Here is a 22,387-nt window from a genome sequence, read left to right as displayed (position 1 = left end):
GAATTAGGGTCGCGCTTGTATGGCGAAGAATATGCGTAAAGTCAGTCAATAGCATGAGTCACTAAGAATAGCAGGAATCCTACGATGGGTCTAAGTTGACACCACCTGTCGTATAGTAGCAACTAGATAGGGCAACACTGGTACCGCCTGGAGACAATGGGTTCCCTCCGGGGGTGTAAGGCCTGGAGGGTAGAGGAATGTTCGGGTACTCCGTCTGATTCAATGAGGAATAAAGAGACTCCAGGTATAGGAGTCGGTCCTTGTAAACTCCCTTGATCAGCAGCAAAGCAATAATTGTAATCCAAATGCTCGATAGCACTGATGACAGCTAGCCAGCCTCCGTCCACGAGGCCAGCCCGAGTTGTAATCCTCACGAGGTTGAATCCCAAACGATAGTGGAAATCAACGATGCTCTTCTCCGGGTAACACGTTCCAAAGCAATATAATCCAACCAGTAATGTTTCTGCTGGTTTTGACGTTACTGCATTACACTCTGACACTTTACTATTCTATTCGCACATGTTCTCAACACACAAGTTGCTCACTTCACCACGATGAACTACGTTGGCTTGTTTAGATGGACAAGCAGGTGCTCGGGGTAAGGTTGGGTAAGGTACTGAACGAACTACTGCTGTGCGCACCTTGCGCTCTATATATACTTAAGTGACTATCTAGTCCCAAACCGCAGTCTTTGTCTGGTATCAATACGCTGTCTCCGGGCATGTCCTGATATGCCTGAACTTGTCTTTGAACCTGCCGTTGGGGGGCCTGCGAGCTGTCGCCTAGGGGCGCTGTCCAATAAGGAGAGCGAATATTACTCTGGTTTGAACGCAGGTAAAGGGATATTCCGTGTATATATAAATAATATACAAAGTATATAAAACAATAAATGTAGATTCTCAACTTTAATCTGGCCCTTCACAACAGCCGCCTCCTAATTAGTCCGCACCTAATTAGTTAAGGGAGACAGATTAATAGTCCAGTCAACTGCTCAATGTCTGTTGTGGGGAGTAGGGCAATCTACAAAGTCAGTGGGTCATGATCGTCATCAGGGGAGTCAGGGAGCCTCGGCAACTCTATCAACCTCGCCACGGGTCGGGTGTAGGTCCGCCCCTGGACAATAACTTCTGCCGCTCTGACCTTTCCGTCGGCACAAGTGATCACTTTGCTTACGTGGCCGGCCGGCCACATAGCTCGGGGTAGTGACTGGTCTATGATCATAACGACTGTGTCCACTTTTAAGTTGTCCCTGTCCTTGACCCGCTTCTGACGGGCTGGAAGGGATGGTAGGGAGCTTAGGAGGAAGCGGGCCTGAGACTGGTTGATCTGTGCTTGGCTGTGTCTCCACATCCTCCGTCTGTTCCTCTTGTTCGGTCTGTACCCCGTCTGAGGAGGGGCCGGTTCCGGCCGCCCCATCAAGAAGTCGTTTGGGGTGCTGGGTTCGAGGTCAGCTACGTCGCTTGGAGCGCAGCTGAGGGGGGTGGAGTTCGGAACTCCCTCTTCTTGAGCCCACGGTTCTCTCACAGGCTTCTCGTCTAATGTCAATAGCCTCTCAACGGGCTGTACGAGAGAGTGGCCTGTGTCGCTCACCTTTGTGTGCAGGCAGCGTGTAGACGTGGGTTGACTGTCAAGTCCGTAGAGGGGGCCCTGGAGCGTCCACCCCAGTCGGGTCTGAACCGCGACTGGGCATCCTTTAGGTCCGATGTGGGCCGCCTCGATTGGGACAAGGAGGTCCGCGTGGTCGGAGCCTATGAGCAGGGTTGGTGTGGCGCCGTCGATGAGCGGTATAGGTAGTCTGCGTAGGTGCGCGTACTTCGCCATCAGCTGTGGGATGGGGTAGTTGTAGCTTGACAGGCCTATGTCACGGCCTGTAAATGCCTTAGTGATGCTGTACCGCTTCGCGGGCTGCCCGACCGCTGCTATCGTGAATGAGACGTTCTTGCCCTTTATGGTTTTCAGGTCTCGCTGAATAGTACGGATTGTCATTGTTTCGTTGGTACCCCGCAGGCCCAACTGGGCTGCGGCGGAAGCGAGGAGGAGAGTCTTTTCAGACCCATCATCTAGGACGGCGTAAGTGTCCATGACCTTGTCCTCGTAGCTTAGGAGCACTCTGACCACTTTGATGAGCACTCGGGGGTCCCGCTATGCTTGGGGTCTATGTGGAGCACTCCTGTTGGTCGGTTGCCCTGTTTGGCTAATCTTCGCTGGTGGGCCCCGCACAGTGATGCGCGGTGAGCGGCGCCCGCCTGGTCCGCCTCACGCCACTGATCAATTTGGACGGGGTTCAGTGTCTTGTATTCGTCGCACTGTGCCAGCCAGTGTCCGCCGTCGCAGTAAGTACAGACGATCTCCCATTCCTCTCTGGCGGGGGAGTTGTAACTCGGCGGTGGTGGCGCCAACTCGGGGTAGTACGGGTGGCACTGTGGGTCCCCGTGTCTGCTGCGACAGTCGGGACACCAGGGGGTGGTTTCAGGACTGGTCTGTGGTGACACCCCCTCGGCCTGGTACATCACCGTGACGGGCCTACTTTGTTGTCCTGGCGGACGCTTGTTGCTGTCGTGCAGGACCTCCAGGTGGGCGCCGTCGCACTTGCTGCATCGTTTCTTTAGGCGGCACTCAGCTGCCATATGGCTGCACGCGCAGCGGAAGCAGCGGCGGTTCGCTTTGATCCACTGACTCACCTCGTCAGCGGTCAGCCTCTTGAAGGTGTCACATTGAGACAGCCAATGTCCATTTTCACAGTACTGACAGACAGCCTTCCACTTCTCCTTGACGTGGGTGTTGTGGCTCGTCTGCCGTGGCTCAACCTCGGCTTGGTGCATAACTGTCACGGCCCGGCAGTTGTCGTTGAACCTTCTCGGTCCATCTCTAGGGTCAGAGCCACTCCACACGAATGTGTCCAATCGTAGACTGCTAACTTCCCTGGCGAGGAAATCAGCTAGGTCTAGGAGGGATGGTTCTGGGCCGTTGGGGTCACGGTGGTCTCTCTGCCGCCGAAAACGCTCTTGACGGGCTGGAGGGAGCTTCTCCAGTATCCGCTCCACGTTAGAATTTGCATACAGTTCATGTCTCCCCTTCTCCTTTTGGGACCCCTGCATCCCCACGAGGGATTGTACCTTGATAGAGAGGTCATCCAGTGCTCTATTGTCTTTGGCTGGGGGTAGGCGGTCGATATCTCGTATTTCTTGGATCACGTAATCCCATATGCGTCCATAGCGCTGGTCGAGGGCCACCAGAGCCGCGGAGTATGGGGTGCTTGAGTTGGAATATGCCAGCGCTATGTTATGCGCTCTGGGCACCTTGAGATGCTTGAGGAGGATGGCATATTTGTACGACTCGTCGTGGACATCGGACATCATAGTCTCCAAACACATGCGTAATTCCGTGTACTGTGCTCTGTCCTCGCGCGTAAAGTCTGGGAACGTCGGTGTGCCAAGGTAAGACGCCATGGATGGCTGGGACACCGATGAGCGTAGGGGGAGAGGCCTCCTGGGCGAGTCTCCCCGTACGTGGGGTAGTGGGTTAGTGCTGGGTGGGTACCAGAGGCCGGGCCCCCAGGTGCTGCTCCTCGGTGCCGACTGTGTATTAAACTCAACCTGTGTTGGGTCGGGGGTTTGTAGCGCAGTGATTCGGGCCTGAGGTCGGGGCTGTACTGGGCCTCCTGGTCCAAAGTAGGTTCGTGTTGGTGGGCTTGATATCCCTCCTCTTCCTCCGCTAGGTCTTGGAGTCTTCTAGTTAGTCTCTCGGCGACGTAGGCGGGATCTTCCCGTTGGCTGGGTCCCGTATAGACCGGTCAAGGAGGGGGCTCGGCGACGTAGACAGGTGCTTCCTGTTGGCTGGGTCCCGTATAGGCCGGTCGAGGAGGGGGCTCGGCGACGTAGACAGGTTCTTCCTGTTGGCTGGGTCCCGTGTAGATGTGTCGGGGAGGGGAAGGTGCCCTCGACCCGTGTCGTGATGATCTCCGGGAGCTCCGCGTGGAAGAGTGGGGGGTAGCCCTCTGGATCAATTGTTCTATCATCTGCGCCTGCAGGCGGTCCCGCTCCGCTTCGCGCTGTGCATTGGCGGCGTCGCGCTGTGCATTGCCGCGGTCTCGTTCCGCCTCGCGCTGTGCATTGCCGGCGTTGCGCTGTGCATCGCGTTGCGCGTTGGTACGGTCTCGCTGAATGGTTTCTTCAGCCTGGAGGCGCCTCTCTTCCAGTCTGATGGTCATCGCTGCGTCAGCCTGGAGGCGACTCTCTTCTAGTCGGATGCGTTCTCGTTCCACTGCAGAGTGTTCGCGCTCACTAAGCGTCTGTGCTTGGAGACGGTCGCGCTCACCCTGGAGTCGGTCTCTTTCGGTTGAAGCTGTCAGCGTGGCGATCAAGGCTTGCGCCAGTCTCTGGTCCGCCTCGCTGGGGGATGACACTGACGGAGGTGATCGGGCGCAGACATGGCTTGGTGGAGACCTGTTCTCTTGGCGCGCTCCGAGGTCTATCTCTTGAGCGCGGTACTCTTCTCTTGGTTGCGCACCGAGATCTGTCTCGGGTAAGCGCTCTTGGGTTGGTTGTGCACCGGGGTCTATCCCTGGAGCGCTTTCTTTATCCTGGAGCGCTCCGGGGTCTATCCCGGTGACGCTGTCTGGAGGTATAGTCACGTCATGTCCCGCTTGGTCCCCCCCGTGAGCTAAGTCAGTTTCGTTTGAACCCACTGGGGTCTCTACTGGCAGGGCCGCCAAGTTGATAGGAGTGGGCATGCTTAAACTATCCGTTTTATCCGTATTTAACGTCCGTTTAGATAAGCTAGGGGGTAAAACGAAAGCGAAGTCCTCTAGATATGGAGGTGGCTGACGTTTGCGCTGCGGGCGTTCTAGCTTAGGAGAGCCGCTTGGAGAGTGTTCACCGCTGGCCATGTCAATATTAATATTATATTAAATATTACACTGATACCCTCCGGCTCGAGGGACCAATTGTAACTGAGGGGTTACAAAACCCTGACTGTATTAAAGATTGTGATAGATTAAACCACTGCTAGTTATGTACTTTAATTACTGGCCAGACAGTACATCAAATATAGATGGTGAACACCCACAAGAACATGGCATTGACAAAGAAATAGTATTTGAGGGTAATTTATTATTATTAGGCAACATTAGGTTACAGAATGAGAATTAGGGTCGCGCTTGTATGGCGAAGAATATGCGTAAAGTCAGTCAATAGCATGAGTCACTAAGAATAGCAGGAATCCTACGATGGGTCTAAGTTGACACCACCTGTCGTATAGTAGCAACTAGATAGGGCAACACTGGTACCGCCTGGAGACAATGGGTTCCCTCCGGGGGTGTAAGGCCTGGAGGGTAGAGGAATGTTCAGGTACTCCGTCTGATTCAATGAGGAATAAAGAGACTCCAGGTACAGGAGTCGGTCCTTGTAAACTCCCTTGATCAGCAGCAAAGCAATAATTGTAATCCAAATGCTCGATAGCACTGATGACAGCTAGCCAGCCTCCGTCCACGAGGCCAGCCCGAGTTGTAATCCTCACGAGGTTGAATCCCAAACGATAGTGGAAATCAACGATGCTCTTCTCCGGGTAACACGTTCCAAAGCAATATAATCCAACCAGTAATGGTTCTGCTGGTCTTGACGTTACTGCATTAAACTCTGACACTTTACTATTCTATTCGCACATGTTCTCAACGCACGAGTTGCTCACTTCACCACGATGAACTACGTTGGCTTGTTTAGATGGACAAGCAGGTGCTCGGGGTAAGGTTGGGTAAGGTACTGAACGAACTACTGCTGTGCGCACCTTGCGCTCTATATATACTTAAGTGACTATCTAGTCCCAAACCGCAGTCTTTGTCTGGTATCAATACGCTGTCTCCGGGCATGTCCTGACATGCCTGAACTTGTCTTTGAACCTGCCGTTGGGGGGCCTGCGAGCTGTCGCCTAGGGGCGCTGTCCAATAAGGAGAGCGAATATTACTCTGGTTTGAACGCAGGTAAAGGGATATTCCGTGTATATATAAATAATATACAAAGTATATAAAACGATAAATGTAGATTCTCAACTTTAATCTGGCCCTTCACAACAGTATTATTACATGGCGTTTTAACATTCGCTGAAATGCTTGATTGTGATTGGTCAATAGCCCCCGACAGCGGTGAATTATTTTTCGTTATTACATGGCGTTTTCACATTCGCCGAAATGCTTGCTTGTGATTGGTCAATAGCCCCCCGACAGCGGTCATTATTTTTCAATAATGACCGCTGTGGGACAATAATGACCGATGTGCGCAGCTGTTCGCAATCAAGCCCACATCAGTGCAGCAAATCAGACACACCTGCCGCGACTGCACTGACAGCGGAGTGTGTGTATTACAGCGGAGCCAGAACAGAGGCTGCCCGCGATAATAATAATCACTTTATTTGGGCTGACAGAGCCACAGAACAACTGCGATTTGTCAAATGAATTAGGTATATTGTTAGTAAGTTAGCCATGTAATAAGCGGGATAATGTATAGCTTTACTCGGTCATTGTCGCAAAATAATTGACCTTCACTGACGTTTAAAACACCTCGCCGAAGCGGCTCGGTATTTTAAACTACGTGTCGGTCAATTATTTTGCGACAATGACCTCGTAGCTATACATTATCCCTTACATAACCACCGGTGATTATTGTTTTTTGCAGCTGGAGTAATCAAGCCCCACTGACACACACTGTTTCAGTGCAATCAGACACACCTGCCGGGCTGCCCGCGATAATAATAATCACTTTATTTGGGCTGACAGAGCCACAGAACAACTGCGTCTGCATTTGATCTCGTCTTGTCGATTTTGTAAAATGAATTAGGTATATTGTTAGTAAGTTAGCCATGTAATAAGCGGGATAATGTATAGCTATACTCGGTCATCATCGCAAAATAATTGACCTTCACTGACGTTTAAAACACCTCACCGAGGCGCCTCTGTATTTTAAACTCTGTGTCGGTCAATTATTTTGCGACAATGACCTTGTAGCTATATATTATCCCTTATGTTACAAAGGATCAGATTAAACCAAATATATATATTTATTGATTGATATATATTGCATAATATTTGTATATCGTTTGATATCCCTTGTATATTCCTTGTACATATACACGGAATATCCCTTTAGCCTAGTACAGACCATAATATTTCATTCTCCTATTGGACAGCGGTCCACAGGCGCCAAGGCCATGCCTCCGAAGTCAGGTTCAAAGCCACCGTCAATACATGTCTGTACATGCCCGGCTTTGCCCAAGAATACGAGACAGAAATGAGGTTGGCACTAGATTGTTCGCCGTGCATATAAATATGGCGCAGGTGAATACAGAAGTACTTGGAGAAACTTAGTGTTGTTACCCAATAAGTTGAAGCCTCACCCACGATACGACGTGCGGTGAAGTATGGCCTGTTTTGGCCCCAAATAGAGCATTGAGACCGCGTGCGAATTAATAACTGAAGTGTCAGAGTTTGGCGCTATACCGTCGAGTGCGACATATTTCTATTAAGTCAGTAATAGTCTATTTGTGTATAGTGTATCGTGCGGCTAAAGTTCTACAGTGACCAGCATCACCAACGTTTCCTCGTATCAGCTAGAGTGCTTATCCAGGCTGGGCTGCTTTCATGGCGCTTTCACCCGAGGAGACCTAGACGAGGACCGTGTGGACATGTACACTGGATTATCTACCCGACGACTGCATAGCCCTTTACGGCTGGATTATATTTGCTTTTGGTCCTGTAATTAATGGAGCGGAGAATCGCCGACGCCCACACGTGTGTGGGATTTACCCTGTGAGGAGCCACGTCGAGTCTGCGCCTCAGAGAGCCTGAGGCAGGCTAGCTTTCTTCCCTGTGGAGCTACAGGCTACATCGCCGAGAAACTAACTAGAAGACTCCAGGACCTAGCGGAGGAAGAGGAGGGATATCAAGCCCACCAGCACGAACCCATCTTGGACCAGGAGGCCCAGTACAGCCCCGACCCCAGCCCCGAGCCACTGCGTTATGAACCCCCGACCCAAACCAAGGTTGAGTTTAATACACAGTCAGCACCGAGGAGCAGCACCTGGGGGCCCGGCCTCTGGTACCCACCCAGCACTAACCCACGACCCCACGTACGGGGAGACTCGCCCAGGAGGCCTCTCCCCCTACGCTCATCGGTGTCCCAGCCATCCATGGCATCTTACCTTGGCGCACCGACGTTCCCAGACTTTACGCGCGAGGACAGAGCACAGTACACGGAATTACGCATGTGTTTGGAGACTATGATGTCCCATGTCCACGACGAGTCGTACAAATATGCCATCCTCCTCAAGCATCTCAAGGTGCCCAGAGCGCATAACATAGCGCTGGCACATTCCAACTCAAGCACCCCATACTCCACAGCTCTGGTGGCCCTCAACGCGCGCTATGGACGCATATGGGATTACGTGATCCAAGAAATACGAGAGATCGACCGCCTCCCCCCAGCCAAAGACAATAGAGCACTAGATGACCTCTCTATCAAGGTACAATCCCTCGTGGGGATGCTGGGGTCACAAAAGGAGAAGGGGAGACATGAACTGTATGCAAATTCTAACGTGGAGCGAATACTGGAGAAGCTCCCTCCAGCCCGTCAAGAGCGTTTTCGGCGGCAGAAAGACCACCGTGACCCCAACGGCCCAGAACCATCCCTCCTAGACCTGGCTGCTTTCCTCGCAAGGGAAGTTAGCAGTCTACGACTGGACACATTCGTGTGGAGTGGCTCTAGCCCAAGAGATGGACCTCGGAGGTCCAACGATAACCGCCGGTCAGTGACAGTTATGCACCAGGCCGAGTCAGTACCGCAGCACAAGAACCACAGCACCCCCCAGACCAAGGGGAAGTGGAAGATTGTATGCCAGTACTGTGAAAATGAACATTGGCTGTCTCAATGTGACACCTTCAAGAAGCTGAACGCTGACGAGGTGAGTCAGTGGATCAAAGCCAACCGCTGCTGCTTCCGCTGCGCGCGCAGCCATATGGCAGCTGAGTGCCGCCTAAAGAAAAGATGCAGCAAGTGCGACGGCGCCCACTTGGAGGTCCTACACGACAGCAACAAGAAGAAACCTGTACCCCCAAGCAGCTCGAGAGTGAACGTCATGTACATAGACCCTGCGAAGAGCGGGAGCTCCCGAGTGCTCATCAAAGTGGTCAGAGTGCTCCTGAGCTACGAGGACAAGGTCCTGGACACTTACGCCATCCTAGATGATGGGTCTGAAAAGACTCTCCTCCTCGCTTCCGCCGCAGCCCAGTTGGGCCTGCGGGGTACCAAAGAAACAATGACAATCCGTACTATTCAGCGAGACCTGAAAACCATAAAGGGCAAGAACGTCTCATTCACGATAGCAGCGGTCGGGCAGCCCGCGAAGCGGTACAGCATTACTAAGGCATTTACAGGCCATGACATAGGCCTGTCAAGCTACTACTACCCCAGCCCACAGCTGATGGCGAAGTACGCGCACCTACGCAGACTACCTATACCGCTCATCAACGGCGCCACACCGACCCTGCTCATAGGCTCCGACCACGCGGACCTCCTTGTCCCAATCGAGGCGGCCCACATCGGACCTAAAGGATGCCCAGTCGCGGTTCAGACCCGACTCGGGTGGACGCTCCAGGGCCCCCTCTACGGACTTGACAGTCAACCCACGTCTACACGCTGCCTGCACACAAAGGTGAGCGACACAGGCCACTCTCTCGTACAGCCAGTTGAGAGGCTATTGACATTAGACGAGAGGCCTGTGAGAGAACCGTGGGCTCAAGAAGAGGGAGTTCCGAACTCCACCCCCCTCAGCTGCGCTCCAAGCGACGTAGCTGACCTCGAACCCAGCACCCCAAACGACTTCTTGATGGGGCGGCCGGAACCGGCCCCTCCTCAGACGGGGTACAGACCGAACAAGAGGAACAGACGGAGGATGTGGAGACACAGCCAAGCACAGATCAACCAGTCTCAGGCCCGCTTCCTCCTAAGCTCCCTACCATCCCTTCCAGCCCGTCAGAAACGGGTCAAGGACAGGGACAACTTAAAAGTGGACACAGTCGTTATGATCATAGACCAGTCACTACCCCGAGCTATGTGGCCGGCCGGCCGCGTAAGCAAAGTGATCACTGGTGCTGACGGAAAGGTCAGAGCGGCAGAAGTTATTGTCCAGGGGCGGACCTACACCCGACCCGTGGCAAGGCTGATAGAGTTGCCGAGGCTCCCTGACTCCCCTGATGACGATCATGACCCACTGACTTTGTAGATTGCCCTACTCCCCACAACAGACATTGAGCAGTTGACTGGACTATTAATCTGTCTCCTTTAACTAATTAGGTGCGGACTAATTAGGAGGCGGCTGTTGTGAAGGGCCAGATTAAACTGAGAATCTACCTTTATTGTTTGATATACTTTGTATATTATTTATATATATACACGGAATATCCCTTTACCTGCGTTCAAACCAGAGTAATATTCGCTCTCCTATTGGACAGCGCCCCCAGGCGCCAGCGCGCAAGCCCCCAACGGCAGGTTCAAAGACAAGTTCAGGCATGTCAGAACATGCCCGGAGTCAGCGTATTGATACCAGACAAAGACTGCGGTTTGGGACTAGATATTCACTTAAGTATAAATACAGCGCAAGGTGCGCACACCAGTAGTTCAGCCTCGTTCAGTACCTTACCCACCTTCACCACGAGTCAACGTGCAGTGAAGTGACCCTCTTTGCGCCGCCCCTGTGCCTCAAATAGATTCGCTATCAGCTCTATCTTTAATCTTTCAAAATGTTCAGTTGCTATCGCTATTAGCTCTATCTTTAATTTTTCAAAATGTACAGTTGCTATTGCATGCACTCATCTGTGTTCCACTACACACATGAGTGCATGCTTACCAACTGTCCGTCTGCAACACTACTATCACCAACATCTAAGAAGGGAGATCCCCCCTTGAATGGCCCTTCTAAGGTTTCTCTCCTCCACACTGCCTGTGGAGCTTTTTTCCCTATTGTTAGGTTTTAGTGAGTTTTTCCTTACCTTCGCGTGGGGTATGTCTGGGAGTGCTTGCATTCTTTCATTTATTTGCATTCATCTAAAAATGTTTGGACCTTATGGTGTTCTTGTTCTGTTCTTGACTTATTGTTATGTTTTCTTCTTGACTTGTTTAAAGAAGATCTTTACGGCCCATGGGGACATTACCGTGTGTTGTCGGGCCCTATAAATAAATTTGATTTGATTTGATTCAACCTTGCGTCTAACAGAGCATTGAGAACCATGTGCGAATAGAATAGTAAAAGTGTCAGAGTTTAATGAAGTAACGTCAAGTTCGACCTAATCTAATGTGAAGTAAATAGTCGTTCATTTATTGTATATCATGCGGCCACAGTTCATTCGTGTGTAGCATTACCCAGCGGTTCGTCGTGTCTTTAGCTAGTGTACTTAGCCAGTGTGTGTGGCCTAAATACGTCGCCCACACCCGAGGAGTCCTAGGCGGAGAACCGTTGGACATGTACACAGGAGAATCGGCGTCGGCGATTGCAGAACCATTACTGGTTGGATTATATTTATTTGGAACGTGGTACCCGGAGAAGAGCATCGTTGATTTCCACTGTCGTTTGGGATTCAACCTCGTGAGGATTACAACTTGGGCCGGCCTCGTGGACGGAGGCTGGCTAGCTGTCATCAATGCTATCTAGCATTTGGATTACAATTATTACTTTGCTGCTGATCAAGGGAGTTTACAAGGACCGACTCCTGTACCTGGAGTCTCTTTATTCCTCATTGAATCAGATGGAGTACCCGAACATTCCTCTACCCTCCAGGCCTTACACCCCCGGAGGGAACCCATTGTCTCCAGGCGGTACCAGTGTTGCCCTATCTAGTTGCTACTATACGACAGGTGGTGTCAACTTAGACCCATCGTAGGATTCCTGCTATTCTTAGTGACTCATGCTATTGACTGACTTTACGTATATTCTTCGCCATACAAGCGCGACCCTAATTCTCATTCTGTAACCTAATGTTGCCTAATAATAATAAATTACCCTCAAATACTATTTCTTTGTCAATGCCATGTTCTTGTGGGTGTTCACCATCTATATTTGATGTACTGTCTGGCCAGTAATTAAAGTACATAACTAGCAGTGGTTTAATCTATCACAATCTTTAATACAGTCAGGGTTTTGTAACCCCTCAGTTACACTAAGGCTGCCCTTGCCAACGCCGCCATGCTGGCACACCCATCTCCTGCTGCTCCTATAGCCCTCACCACCGATGCCTCCGATTATGCAGTAGATGCGGTGTGCAAGCAGTGGGTGGCTGGCGCCTGGCAGCCTCTGGCCTTCTTTAGTAGGAAGTTGCGCGACAATGAGAGGAAGTATAGTACATTCGACAGGGAGCTCCTGGCCCTTTTCCTCGCCATACGTCACTTCAGGTTCTTGCTGGAGAGCCGCGAGTTCACAGTTTTTGTCGACCACAAGCCCCTAACGTTTGCCATGGCCAAGACCACGGAGCCATGGTCGGGGCGTCAGCAGCGCCAACTTTCCGCCATATTGGAGTTCACTACCGACATCCAGCATGTAGCCGGTAAAGACAACCAGGTGGCAGACTGCCTCTCCCGGGCGCGCGTCAGCCCTGTGCACCTGGGCTTCGACTATGCTGCCATGGCTGCTGACCAGCTCACCGACTCAGACCTTCAGGCGTTCAGGACGGCTGTGACAGGACTTCGACTTGAGGATGTGGTGTTTCACGACAGCGGCGCCACGCTCCTCTGTGACGTCTCCACTGGCCAGCCCCGCCCCATGGTTCCAACTGACTGGCGCCACCGGGTATTTGACACCATTCATGCCTTTTCACACCCTGGGGTAAAGGCGTCGGTCAAGCTGGTAGGGGCCAAGTTCGTCTGGCCGGGCCTTAGGAAGGACGTCAAAGTATGGGCGGCCTCCTGTGTGGCGTGCCAGCGTGCCAAGGTACATCGTCACACTAAGGCCCCCCTGGAGCCGTTTCTCATTCCAGAGAGGCGGTTTGACCATGTCCACGTGGACCTGGTGGGCCCACTTCCCCCGTCTCAGGGTTTCAAACACCTCCTCACTATGGTGGACAGGACCACCAGGTGGCCGGAGGTTGTTCCCCTGTCATCAACAACGGCTGCGGAGGTGGCTCGGGCGTTTATCTTCGGCTGGGTCACTCAGTTTGGCACGCCATTGGACCTGACTTCGGACAGGGGATCCCAGTTCACTTCTGAGCTGTGGAGCACATTGGCTGAGAGACTTGGGGTGAAACTCCATCGTACCACAGCATACAACCCAAAGGCCAACGGCATGTGTGAGCGTTTTCACAGATCCATGAAGGCCGCTCTCCGGGCCACGCTCACAGACGGCAACTGGGTCGACCGTCTTCCGCGGGTCATGTTGGGCCTGCGTACTGCCCCTAAAGAAGACCTGCAGGCCTCTTCAGCCGAATTGGTTTTTGGTCAACCGCTGAGGGTCCCAGGGGAGTTCCTTCCTGGTTCCTCTGCCCCTTGGTCCACTACAGCTCACCGATCTGCCTTCCAGGACGCAGCGAGGGGGTTTGCCCCAGTTCCCACACATCACTGCCTTCCCCAGTCCTACATTCCTAAGGACCTGATGACTGCGAGGTATGTGTTCATCCGTCATGATGCCCACCGTTCTCCACTGCAGGCTCCCTATGACGGGCCCTTCCGCGTCCTCGAGCCGGGCCCCAAGTACTTTGTGGTGGACATGGGGGGGAATAAGGAGCAGATCTCAGTTGATCGTCTTAAGCCTGCTCATGTGGTCCCAAACGGGCCGGTGGAGCTGGCTCAGCCCCGGCGCCGGGGCCAGCCACCCAAGTTTTCCCCTGTCCCATGTCCTCCGGCCGTTGTTACCCCTACCTTTCCACGACGAAGCCTTGGCGGCGGCGGGGACGGCCCCCTGCCCCTACCCTTACCCTTTCCCCTTCCACGTTCCCTGTGACTGTTAAGTACAGTCGTTATGGCCACGTGGTCAGACCTCCTAAAAGAGACTGAAGACACTGGGTGCACTGTTTTTGGGGGTTTATTGTGTTCAGTTCCGTTTATTTGGTGTTGCACTGAATGTCAATTCTGAATGTTCGGGGGGGGGGGGGGGGGGGGGGCTGTGTGGTGGACACTAGATGGAGGTGTCTCACTTCAGAATGGACACTGATTGAGTGACAGGAGGGAGTTGACTTAAGGGTGTGGCTGTACCTTGGTTCTGTTGGATTTGTTTGGAAGTAAAGTTCAGAGACTCGATACTCCGTCTGCTCGTCTCATTGATTCACTTCCACAATATATGGTAATGTGATATACATGGTAATGTGATATACATGGTAATGTGATATACATGGTAATGTGATATACATGGTAATGTGATATACAGTACATGGTAATATGATATATGGTAATGTGATATACATGGTAATGTGATATACAGTACATGGTAATATGATATACATGGTAATGTGATATACATTGTAATGTAATATACATGGCAATGTGATATACATGGTAATGTGATATACATGGTAATGTGATATACAGTACATGGTAATATGATATATATGGTAATGTGATATACATGGTAATGTGATATACAGTACATGGTAATATGATATACATGGTAATGTGATATATGGTAATGTGATAGACATGGTAATGTGATATACAGTACATGGTAATATGATATACATGGTAATGTAATATATACATATGGTAATGTGATATACATGGTAATGTGATATATATGGTAATATGATATATATGGTAATGTGATATACATGGCAATGTGATATACATGGTAATGTACTATGCATGGTAATGTGATATACATATTAATGTGATATATATGGTAATGTGATATACATAGTAATATGATATATATGGTAATGTAATATACATGGTAATGTGATATATATGGTAATATGATATATATGGTAATGTGATATACATGGTAATGTAGGAGACGGGAAATCACGACCAAAGAGAGTGAAGTTTCTTTGACCACACATCAGTGTGCATCATTTAATAGCATAGCCATGGATACCACAACAAACAAAGTCAAGCGTTAATATGGCCGCTCTAGATACCCCGGATGCCCCGTGTCCTTAAAGTGACAGTTAGGTAAGTGCCCACTACATATATACTACACTACATTGAGAGACACAGAAACTGAACTATCCACACACAAGCACACACAAGCACATACACGACACGCACGCTGAGCACGCTCACACACTAGCAGCCACTTTAACACTCATGCCGCACATACGCACACTTATGGCCAGAGGAAAGGCCACTTTAAATTAGTATAACATCAGGAACAGTGTATTGCACTACTAAAGCTACCTAGCATGCCCTATATGCTCTGTAAATACTATGTACAGATACCGAGATGGCACACCATGTACCTGTTTATTGCACTGTTGTTTTTTACTGGTTTCTATTAATATGTTGTACCACTGTATTTTTATTAGATTCTATTATATGTTGTACCACTGTATTGCACATCGTCGCGGGCAAGACCAGCCGCATTTCATTGTATACCTGTATGCCGTGACAATTAAAACTCTTGACTTGACTTGACTTGACTTGACTTGACATATGTCCCCCCAGAATTCACCCTACTAACTCACAAAACGGGTCGGTAGACGGACCTCCCGACCATAACGGCTCCGAACAACTGGAGCCGGCATATGAGCTACCGTGGGACCCCCTGGGGCCTTGTGGTGGCGGGGAGGGCAAGGGGCAAGGTGCCTAATGGGCGGTGAGGGACTCATATTTTCAAAAAGCGACCTAGGGTGACGAGGTTTAACACGGGGAGGTCGCCCCCGCCGCGGGGGCTGAGCTAGTACCACGGGGTGATCCACATCCAAGTGAGCTGGCTTAAGCCTGTCCACCGAGACATGTTCCGGTTTACCGCCAATGTCCACCACGAAGGTCTTACTTCCCGTCTGTAGGACCCGAAACGGGCCATCGTAGGGGGGTTGAAAGGACCCGCGGTGGGCATCGTGCCGTATAAACACGTATTCCATCGCCTGGAGGCCGGGTGGAACACGAGTTTGTGGCAAACCATGCTGCGAGGTGGGGACCGGCACAAATGCCCTAGCGTTCTCCAAGTTTGAAACACGCTGCTGGGTCGCAGACCAGGGGTCTGTGGTGTCAGGTAAAAACTCCCCGGGGACCCGCAGCGGTTGGCCATAGACCAGCTCAGCCGACGATGACTGGAGATCATCCTTGGGGGCGGTCCTGAGACCCAACATGACCCACGGGAGCCTGTCGACCCAACTACCATCGCTAAGGGTAGCTCGGAGAGAAGCCTTCATGGACCGGTGAAACCGCTCACACAAACCGTTAGCCTGCGGGTGATAAGCGGTAGTGCGGTGCAGTCTCACGCCTAAGTTTCTGGCAATCTCGGACCAAAGCTCAGAGGTGAACTGACGTCCGCGGTCCGACGAAAGGTCAGACGGAGCACCGAACCGGGCCACCCACGTATATATAAACGCCCGAGCCACATCAGTGGACGTTGTGGATGACAGCGGAACGGCCTCTGGCCACCGAGTGGTTCTGTCCACCATCGTGAGGAGGTATGTGAAACCATGCGATGGGGGTAGTGGACCCACCAGGTCCACATTCACATGGTCAAACCTCCTTTCGGGCACGGAGAACTGGGCCAAAGGAGCTTTAATGTGGCGGTGTACCTTAGCGCGCTGGCACATCACACAGGTCTTAACCCACCCGCTCACATCCTTTTTCAGCCCGTGCCAAATGAACTTGGCTGCCACCTGCTTTTGAGACGCCCTGTTACCGGGGTGAGAGAGACCATGTATGGCAGAATGACTTCCGGTGGCATGGACTGAACACAGCTTGCGTCGTGTCGCAGCAAACCCTCGAATTATCACTATTTTTTAACCCATAATGAACAGAAACTAAGTTGACTTCAACTCGACATTTATCAGCTCCTTTTATTTTGTAAGCAGATTCTTTCAAAACGATCTAATCGTCCTTGAACAAACACATGTCCACGCGTGCACAAACAAAGTTCACAATGGAGAACGCTGACCTAGCTGTGCTCATGAGAACAATTGTACGAGAAGAACTTGCTACAGGACTCGAAACCAATCTAAAGCCAATCAAGGATCATCTAAACAAAATCCAGCTAAAGGTAACATCATGCCTGGACAAGATTGACTCTCTTGAGACGGCTGCCAACGACACTGATCAAAGGCTGTTACAACTGGAAGCGGAGAATAAATCACTATCTGAGGAAGTTAAATCATTAAAACAGAAGAAGGAATCGCTGGAGGACCACAGCAGAAGACTCAACGTGAGAATCTTTGGGCTACCAGAAGGAACAGAACAAGGCAACCCGACACTGTTTGTAAATGAAATGCTGAGCGAACTTTTTGGTCAAGATCTAGGACGTCCACTTCACTTGGTCAATATCGCTCACCGCATCGGAGCAAATAAAGGCAAGACGCGATGCCTAATCGCTAAACTCAACAACTCTGATATAAGACAGACGGTTGTGCGTCTTGCCGGTGGGAAAGCTAGAGAGCCAGGCGGGCTACAGTACAAAGGACATAAAATCAGCATCTTCCGTGATGCCACAGCAGAACAACGCAAGCAGCAAGCCTCCTTTGATGAGCTCAGATCACTCTTACGCAAAACAAAACTGCGCTACGGGGTGGCTCACCCTGCTAAGCTGCTCATCACCTTCAAGGATAAGACTCACTCCTTCACCGAAGCATCGGAGGCAATGGACTTCTACACAACCGAGATCAAGCCCACGCTAGACGTGGAGGCACACTCATCACCAGCGCCGACCTAGGATGAGACTGTCTACTACTGTACATACTGTACACATCATACAGAACACAGGTATGCCCATGGTGGCGCTGTCCACACTGGTCAGCTGAAAATATTGTGAACATTTCAGTCTAACGTGGCCACATGGACTTGGAGTAATATGAAACCCTCTTCTGTTTGGCACTGTTCATGGGTTTAAAAAAAAAATATGATAACTTTTCTTTCTAACCATTAGTGCTGCTGTGGATGGTGCTGTTGTCATCATGATTGATGGGGACGTTAATATCACCCATGGCATTACTCTCCTTACCCAATATAACTTGGTCTATATATGGTTTATATTATTCATATATTTGTTTTGCTATTATTATTACAATCTATGTTATTAGCGACAGATATAGTGGTAACTGTGCTGGGTGAATTATTACTGCTGGTATCTTTATTTTATTTGAATGTTGTCCAGAGCTGCCAGACTCATTGTTTAATTTTCATTCTAGTGTGCTTTTCCAGGCTGTTCTCATTATTTCAATTGTATAGCCTACATGTCAGGATCCACTCGTATAAATCAGACAGATATGAATAACATAACGTTGGTCTCGTGGAATGTACGCGGTCTTGGGCAAGCTCTAAAGCGGGGCAAAGTGTTTGCGCATTTAAAGTCTCTTAACGCTGACATAATGTTTCTACAAGAAACGCACATAAAAGCTACAGAACAGAGGCGACTGAGGGCTAACTGGATATCTCAAGTTTACCAGTCACCTTTCACATCCAAAGCTAGAGGTGTCGCTATTCTTTTTCGCAAGAATATCCCATTCCAGCTTTCCTCAATAGTCACAGATCCAAATGGCAGGTATATTATGATTACTGGAAACATACATTCGTTCCCTATCACTTTACTGAACATATATGGCCCAAACACTGATGATCCAAATTTCTTCCGCAAAGTATTTGATTTAATTCCAGACCTAGGCACCACTAATTTATTAATGGGTGGAGACTTTAATTGCTACCTTGACCCATATCTGGATAGACTCTCCTCCCGCACCCCAACAGCAATAGCTTCTGTCCTAACATTAAATAATTTAATTAAATCTAGAAACATAGTAGATATCTGGAGACTACAACACCCAACGGACAAAGACTATTCGTTTTTCTCGCATGTCCATAAGTCATACACGAGAATTGATTATTTTTTAGTGGATGCAAAATTAATAACTAACATTGTGAATACCAAATATCATAATATAATAATATCGGATCACAGTCCAGTTTCACTAGAAATAAAGCTTGCTCTGCCCAAACAAAGCTACTGTTGGCGTTTTAACCCGTGGCTGCTCACAGACCAAGAGTTTATTAATTGTATGACAGCTCACTTGGAGGAATTCCTTGAGTTCAATGACACAGGGGAGGTCTCAGACTCCATACTCTGGGAGACTCTTAAAGCAGTAATGAGAGGTCATATAATTTCCTTTGAAAGTAAAAAAAAAAAAGGGAACAGCGCCATCGTCTGGTGGAAATCGAAAACACACTTCCGACCCTTGAACAGACTTACAGGAACTCTCTTTTGCAAGAAGACCTTAATAAGATCTTGAATTTAAAGTATGAATATAACCGCATTCTTAGTGGAAACATCGGTAAACTCTTATTGAAGCTCAAACAGAGACATTTCGAACTGAGCGACAAACCAGAGAGGCTGTTGGCCAGACAGTTGAAAGGAGCACAGGCGAGCCGTGCAATCCACAAAATTGTATCTAAAACAGGTGATTTGTTAACTAACCCTAAGGAAATAAACAACCGCTTTAAAGAATTTTATTCAGAATTATACAAAACAAAGTCTCAGGCCACTAACGCAGACTTTACAATTTTTTTTGACTCCCTCAACCTGCCAAAACTGGATGAGTCATCCAGGTTAGAACTCGATTCAGATTTTTCAGAGAGTGAGCTAGTTGAGGCAATTAAGTCATTCCCCTCTGGTAAGGCAGCAGGCCCAGACGGATTTGGCTGTGAATTTTACAAGACATTTCACAAGACACTTGCCCCAATCCTACTCAGAATGATCAATGACTCCATTAAGAATAACAGATTTCCGAACTCTCTGTATGAAGCAAATATATGTATCTTACTGAAGAAGGGCAAGGAGGAAACAGAGCCTGGGAGCTACCGGCCCATCGCCCTCCTTAATTTTGATCAAAAATCGATCACAAAAGTATTAGCCAATAGATTAGGGAGACATATTCCATCAATTATACACCCTGACCAAACAGGGTTTATCCCAGGCAGATTTTCATTTTGTAATGTGCGTCGGCTCCTGAACAATGTTTATACCAACCATGAGGACAACTCCAGAGCGGCCATTTTGTCCTTAGATGCAGCCAAAGCGTTTGATCAAATAGAGTGGCCCTACATGCTCGAGGCACTTAAAAGATTTGGATTTGGAGACTCTTTTATTGCATGGGTCAAAATACTATATCTCTGCCCGACATCCTCCATCCTCACTAATAATGATAAATCTGGACCTTTTGACTTGCAACGTGGGGTCCGACAGGGCGATCCGCTTTCTCCCTTACTATTCGACGTTGCTCTGGAGCCCCTCGCGATAGGAATCAGGAGCCATCCCAATATCAGAGGCATTAAGATAGGGCACATGGAAAGCCGGGTGAGCCTTTACGCTGATGACACATTGTTATATCTTTCAGACCCAGAAACCTCTGTTCCTCCCTTGTTAGATTTCATTGAATCATTTGGTAAGCTTTCTGGCTACACAATCAATTGGGGTAAGAGTGAGTTCATGCCTCTCTCGGGCGGCATGAACTCAGACTTTCTTAAGGCTCTACCATTTAAAGTAGTAAATGACAATTTTTCATATTTAGGACTCCGAATATCTAGAAATCCCAAACTCTTATTTAAACTTAACTATGCTGACATGCTCACAAAGTTAAAACTCAACATAGAGAAGTGGAGGACCCTGCCTGCCCTTATCTATGGTGGGGCGTATTAACGCAATCAAGATGGTGTCTCTTCCTAGATTCCTGTATCTATTTCAAAATCTGCCAATCTTCCTCACTGCAGCATTCTTTAAGACACTAGACTCTATTATTTTCCCATTTGTATGGGGATATAAAACCCATCGCATATCAAAAGGGCAACTGCAGAAGCCAACACAGGAGGGAGGCCTAGGCCTCCCTGCATTCAGGAATTATTATTGGGCAGCCAATGCTAGAGCTCTGACCTATTGGCAGAGGGGACTCTCGGATGAGACACCATCTAACAATTCCCCCCTGTGGCTAAACATTGAAGCCACAGCAGTAAAAGGCTCCTCTCTCTGTACTTTACTTTTTTCTAAAACAGAATCCCCTCAAAAGCTAATTGGTGACAATTTTATCTTAAGGAACTCACTTAGGATTTTGAATCAGATAAGAGGTGTTCACAAGCCGCCAAATGTCTGTATGTATACCCCTATATGTCATAACCACTCCTTTTTGCCATCTCGGACAGATGGGGCATTTGCTGTCTGGAGGGACAAGGGACTCACGACCCTTGGAGACTTGTACATAGACAAACAGTTTGCATCATTCGACCAACTGAAAACAAAATTTAACATTCCTAACTCCCACTTTTTTCGATATCTCCAAATCAGACACTATGTCAAAGAAAAAATTCCACATTTTGAAACCATGCCAGAGAATTGCCCATTCTACGATCTCCTGAAGCTTCCTCCAGACTCCAGACACCTGATATCTCGCTTTATGTCCCTGTTTTCCACCTCTGTGTCCACTGACCATCTGAGAGATGCCTGGTCCACTGAGTTGAATCTAGAGGTGTCTGAGAACATATGGAATGAAGGTTTGACTAGAATCCAAACTTGCTCGATCAATGCTAGGTACAAATTGATTCAATTTAAAGTCATCCATAGACTCCACTATTCAAAGACCAAACTACACAGAATTTATCCATCTCTTTCTCCATTATGTGACAGGTGTAAAGTTGCAGAGGGCTCTATAACACATCTCTTTTGGCTCTGTCCTCATTTACAAAAATTCTGGGGTGAAATATTCCAGTGGTTTTCCAGGGTCTATGGAAAGGACATTCCCCCTGATCCAGAGTTGGCACTCTTTGGGTGTTCAGAGACTGCCTTAAGGTACACGAGGGAGGAACAACAGACACTAATGCTCGGCATGGTAGCTGCAAAAAAAATGATTCTAACCGATTAGAAATCACCTACACCCCCGTGTTTCCAGAAATGGCTCAATGAAATGATCACAATCATACAGATGGAGAGGATCCGCTATTACAGATCCAAAGAGCACAACAGGTTTTCGGACATATGGAGCCCATTCATTGACTATCTGAAGGACAAATAACTGCACTCTGCAGAGACTCACCCCTGTATATCATGTTTGACCTGCACCTTGTAACACCTGGCTATACAACACACTTTAATGCTTTGAGTTAAGTCACACTGTTATTTTATTTTCCTGTCTGGCAGTCCTTTTCGTTTTTTTTTCGTTTTGTTATGTCTGTTTATTTTTGTTCTGTCTCCTCCTTTTTGTTTGTCTGTTCTTGTCTAG

The 22,387-nt window shown here is 49.1% G+C and overlaps 1 protein-coding gene across 1 annotated transcript in view; it reads right to left on the bottom strand.

Annotated features, from left to right (window-relative positions):
- LOC311228134 (polycystin-1-like protein 2) overlaps window positions 1-22,387 on the bottom strand; it is a gene marked incomplete at both ends in the record, with an annotated part of 152,981 nt that overhangs the window by 73,580 nt on the left and 57,014 nt on the right. Inside the window, one exon of the mRNA XM_084314049.1 lies at window positions 15,931-16,048. Within this exon, the coding sequence (XP_084170175.1) occupies window positions 15,931-16,048 (118 nt within the window). The remainder of the gene's footprint in view (window positions 1-15,930; window positions 16,049-22,387) is intronic.

This window comes from Notolepis coatsorum (genome assembly GCF_963971535.1).
Source record: "Notolepis coatsorum genome assembly, chromosome: 5".
In the NCBI taxonomy this organism is placed as follows: domain Eukaryota; kingdom Metazoa; phylum Chordata; class Actinopteri; order Aulopiformes; family Paralepididae; genus Notolepis; species Notolepis coatsorum.
Note: the sequence above shows the minus strand (reverse complement) of the source record. Positions and strands in the feature narration are given on the sequence as shown.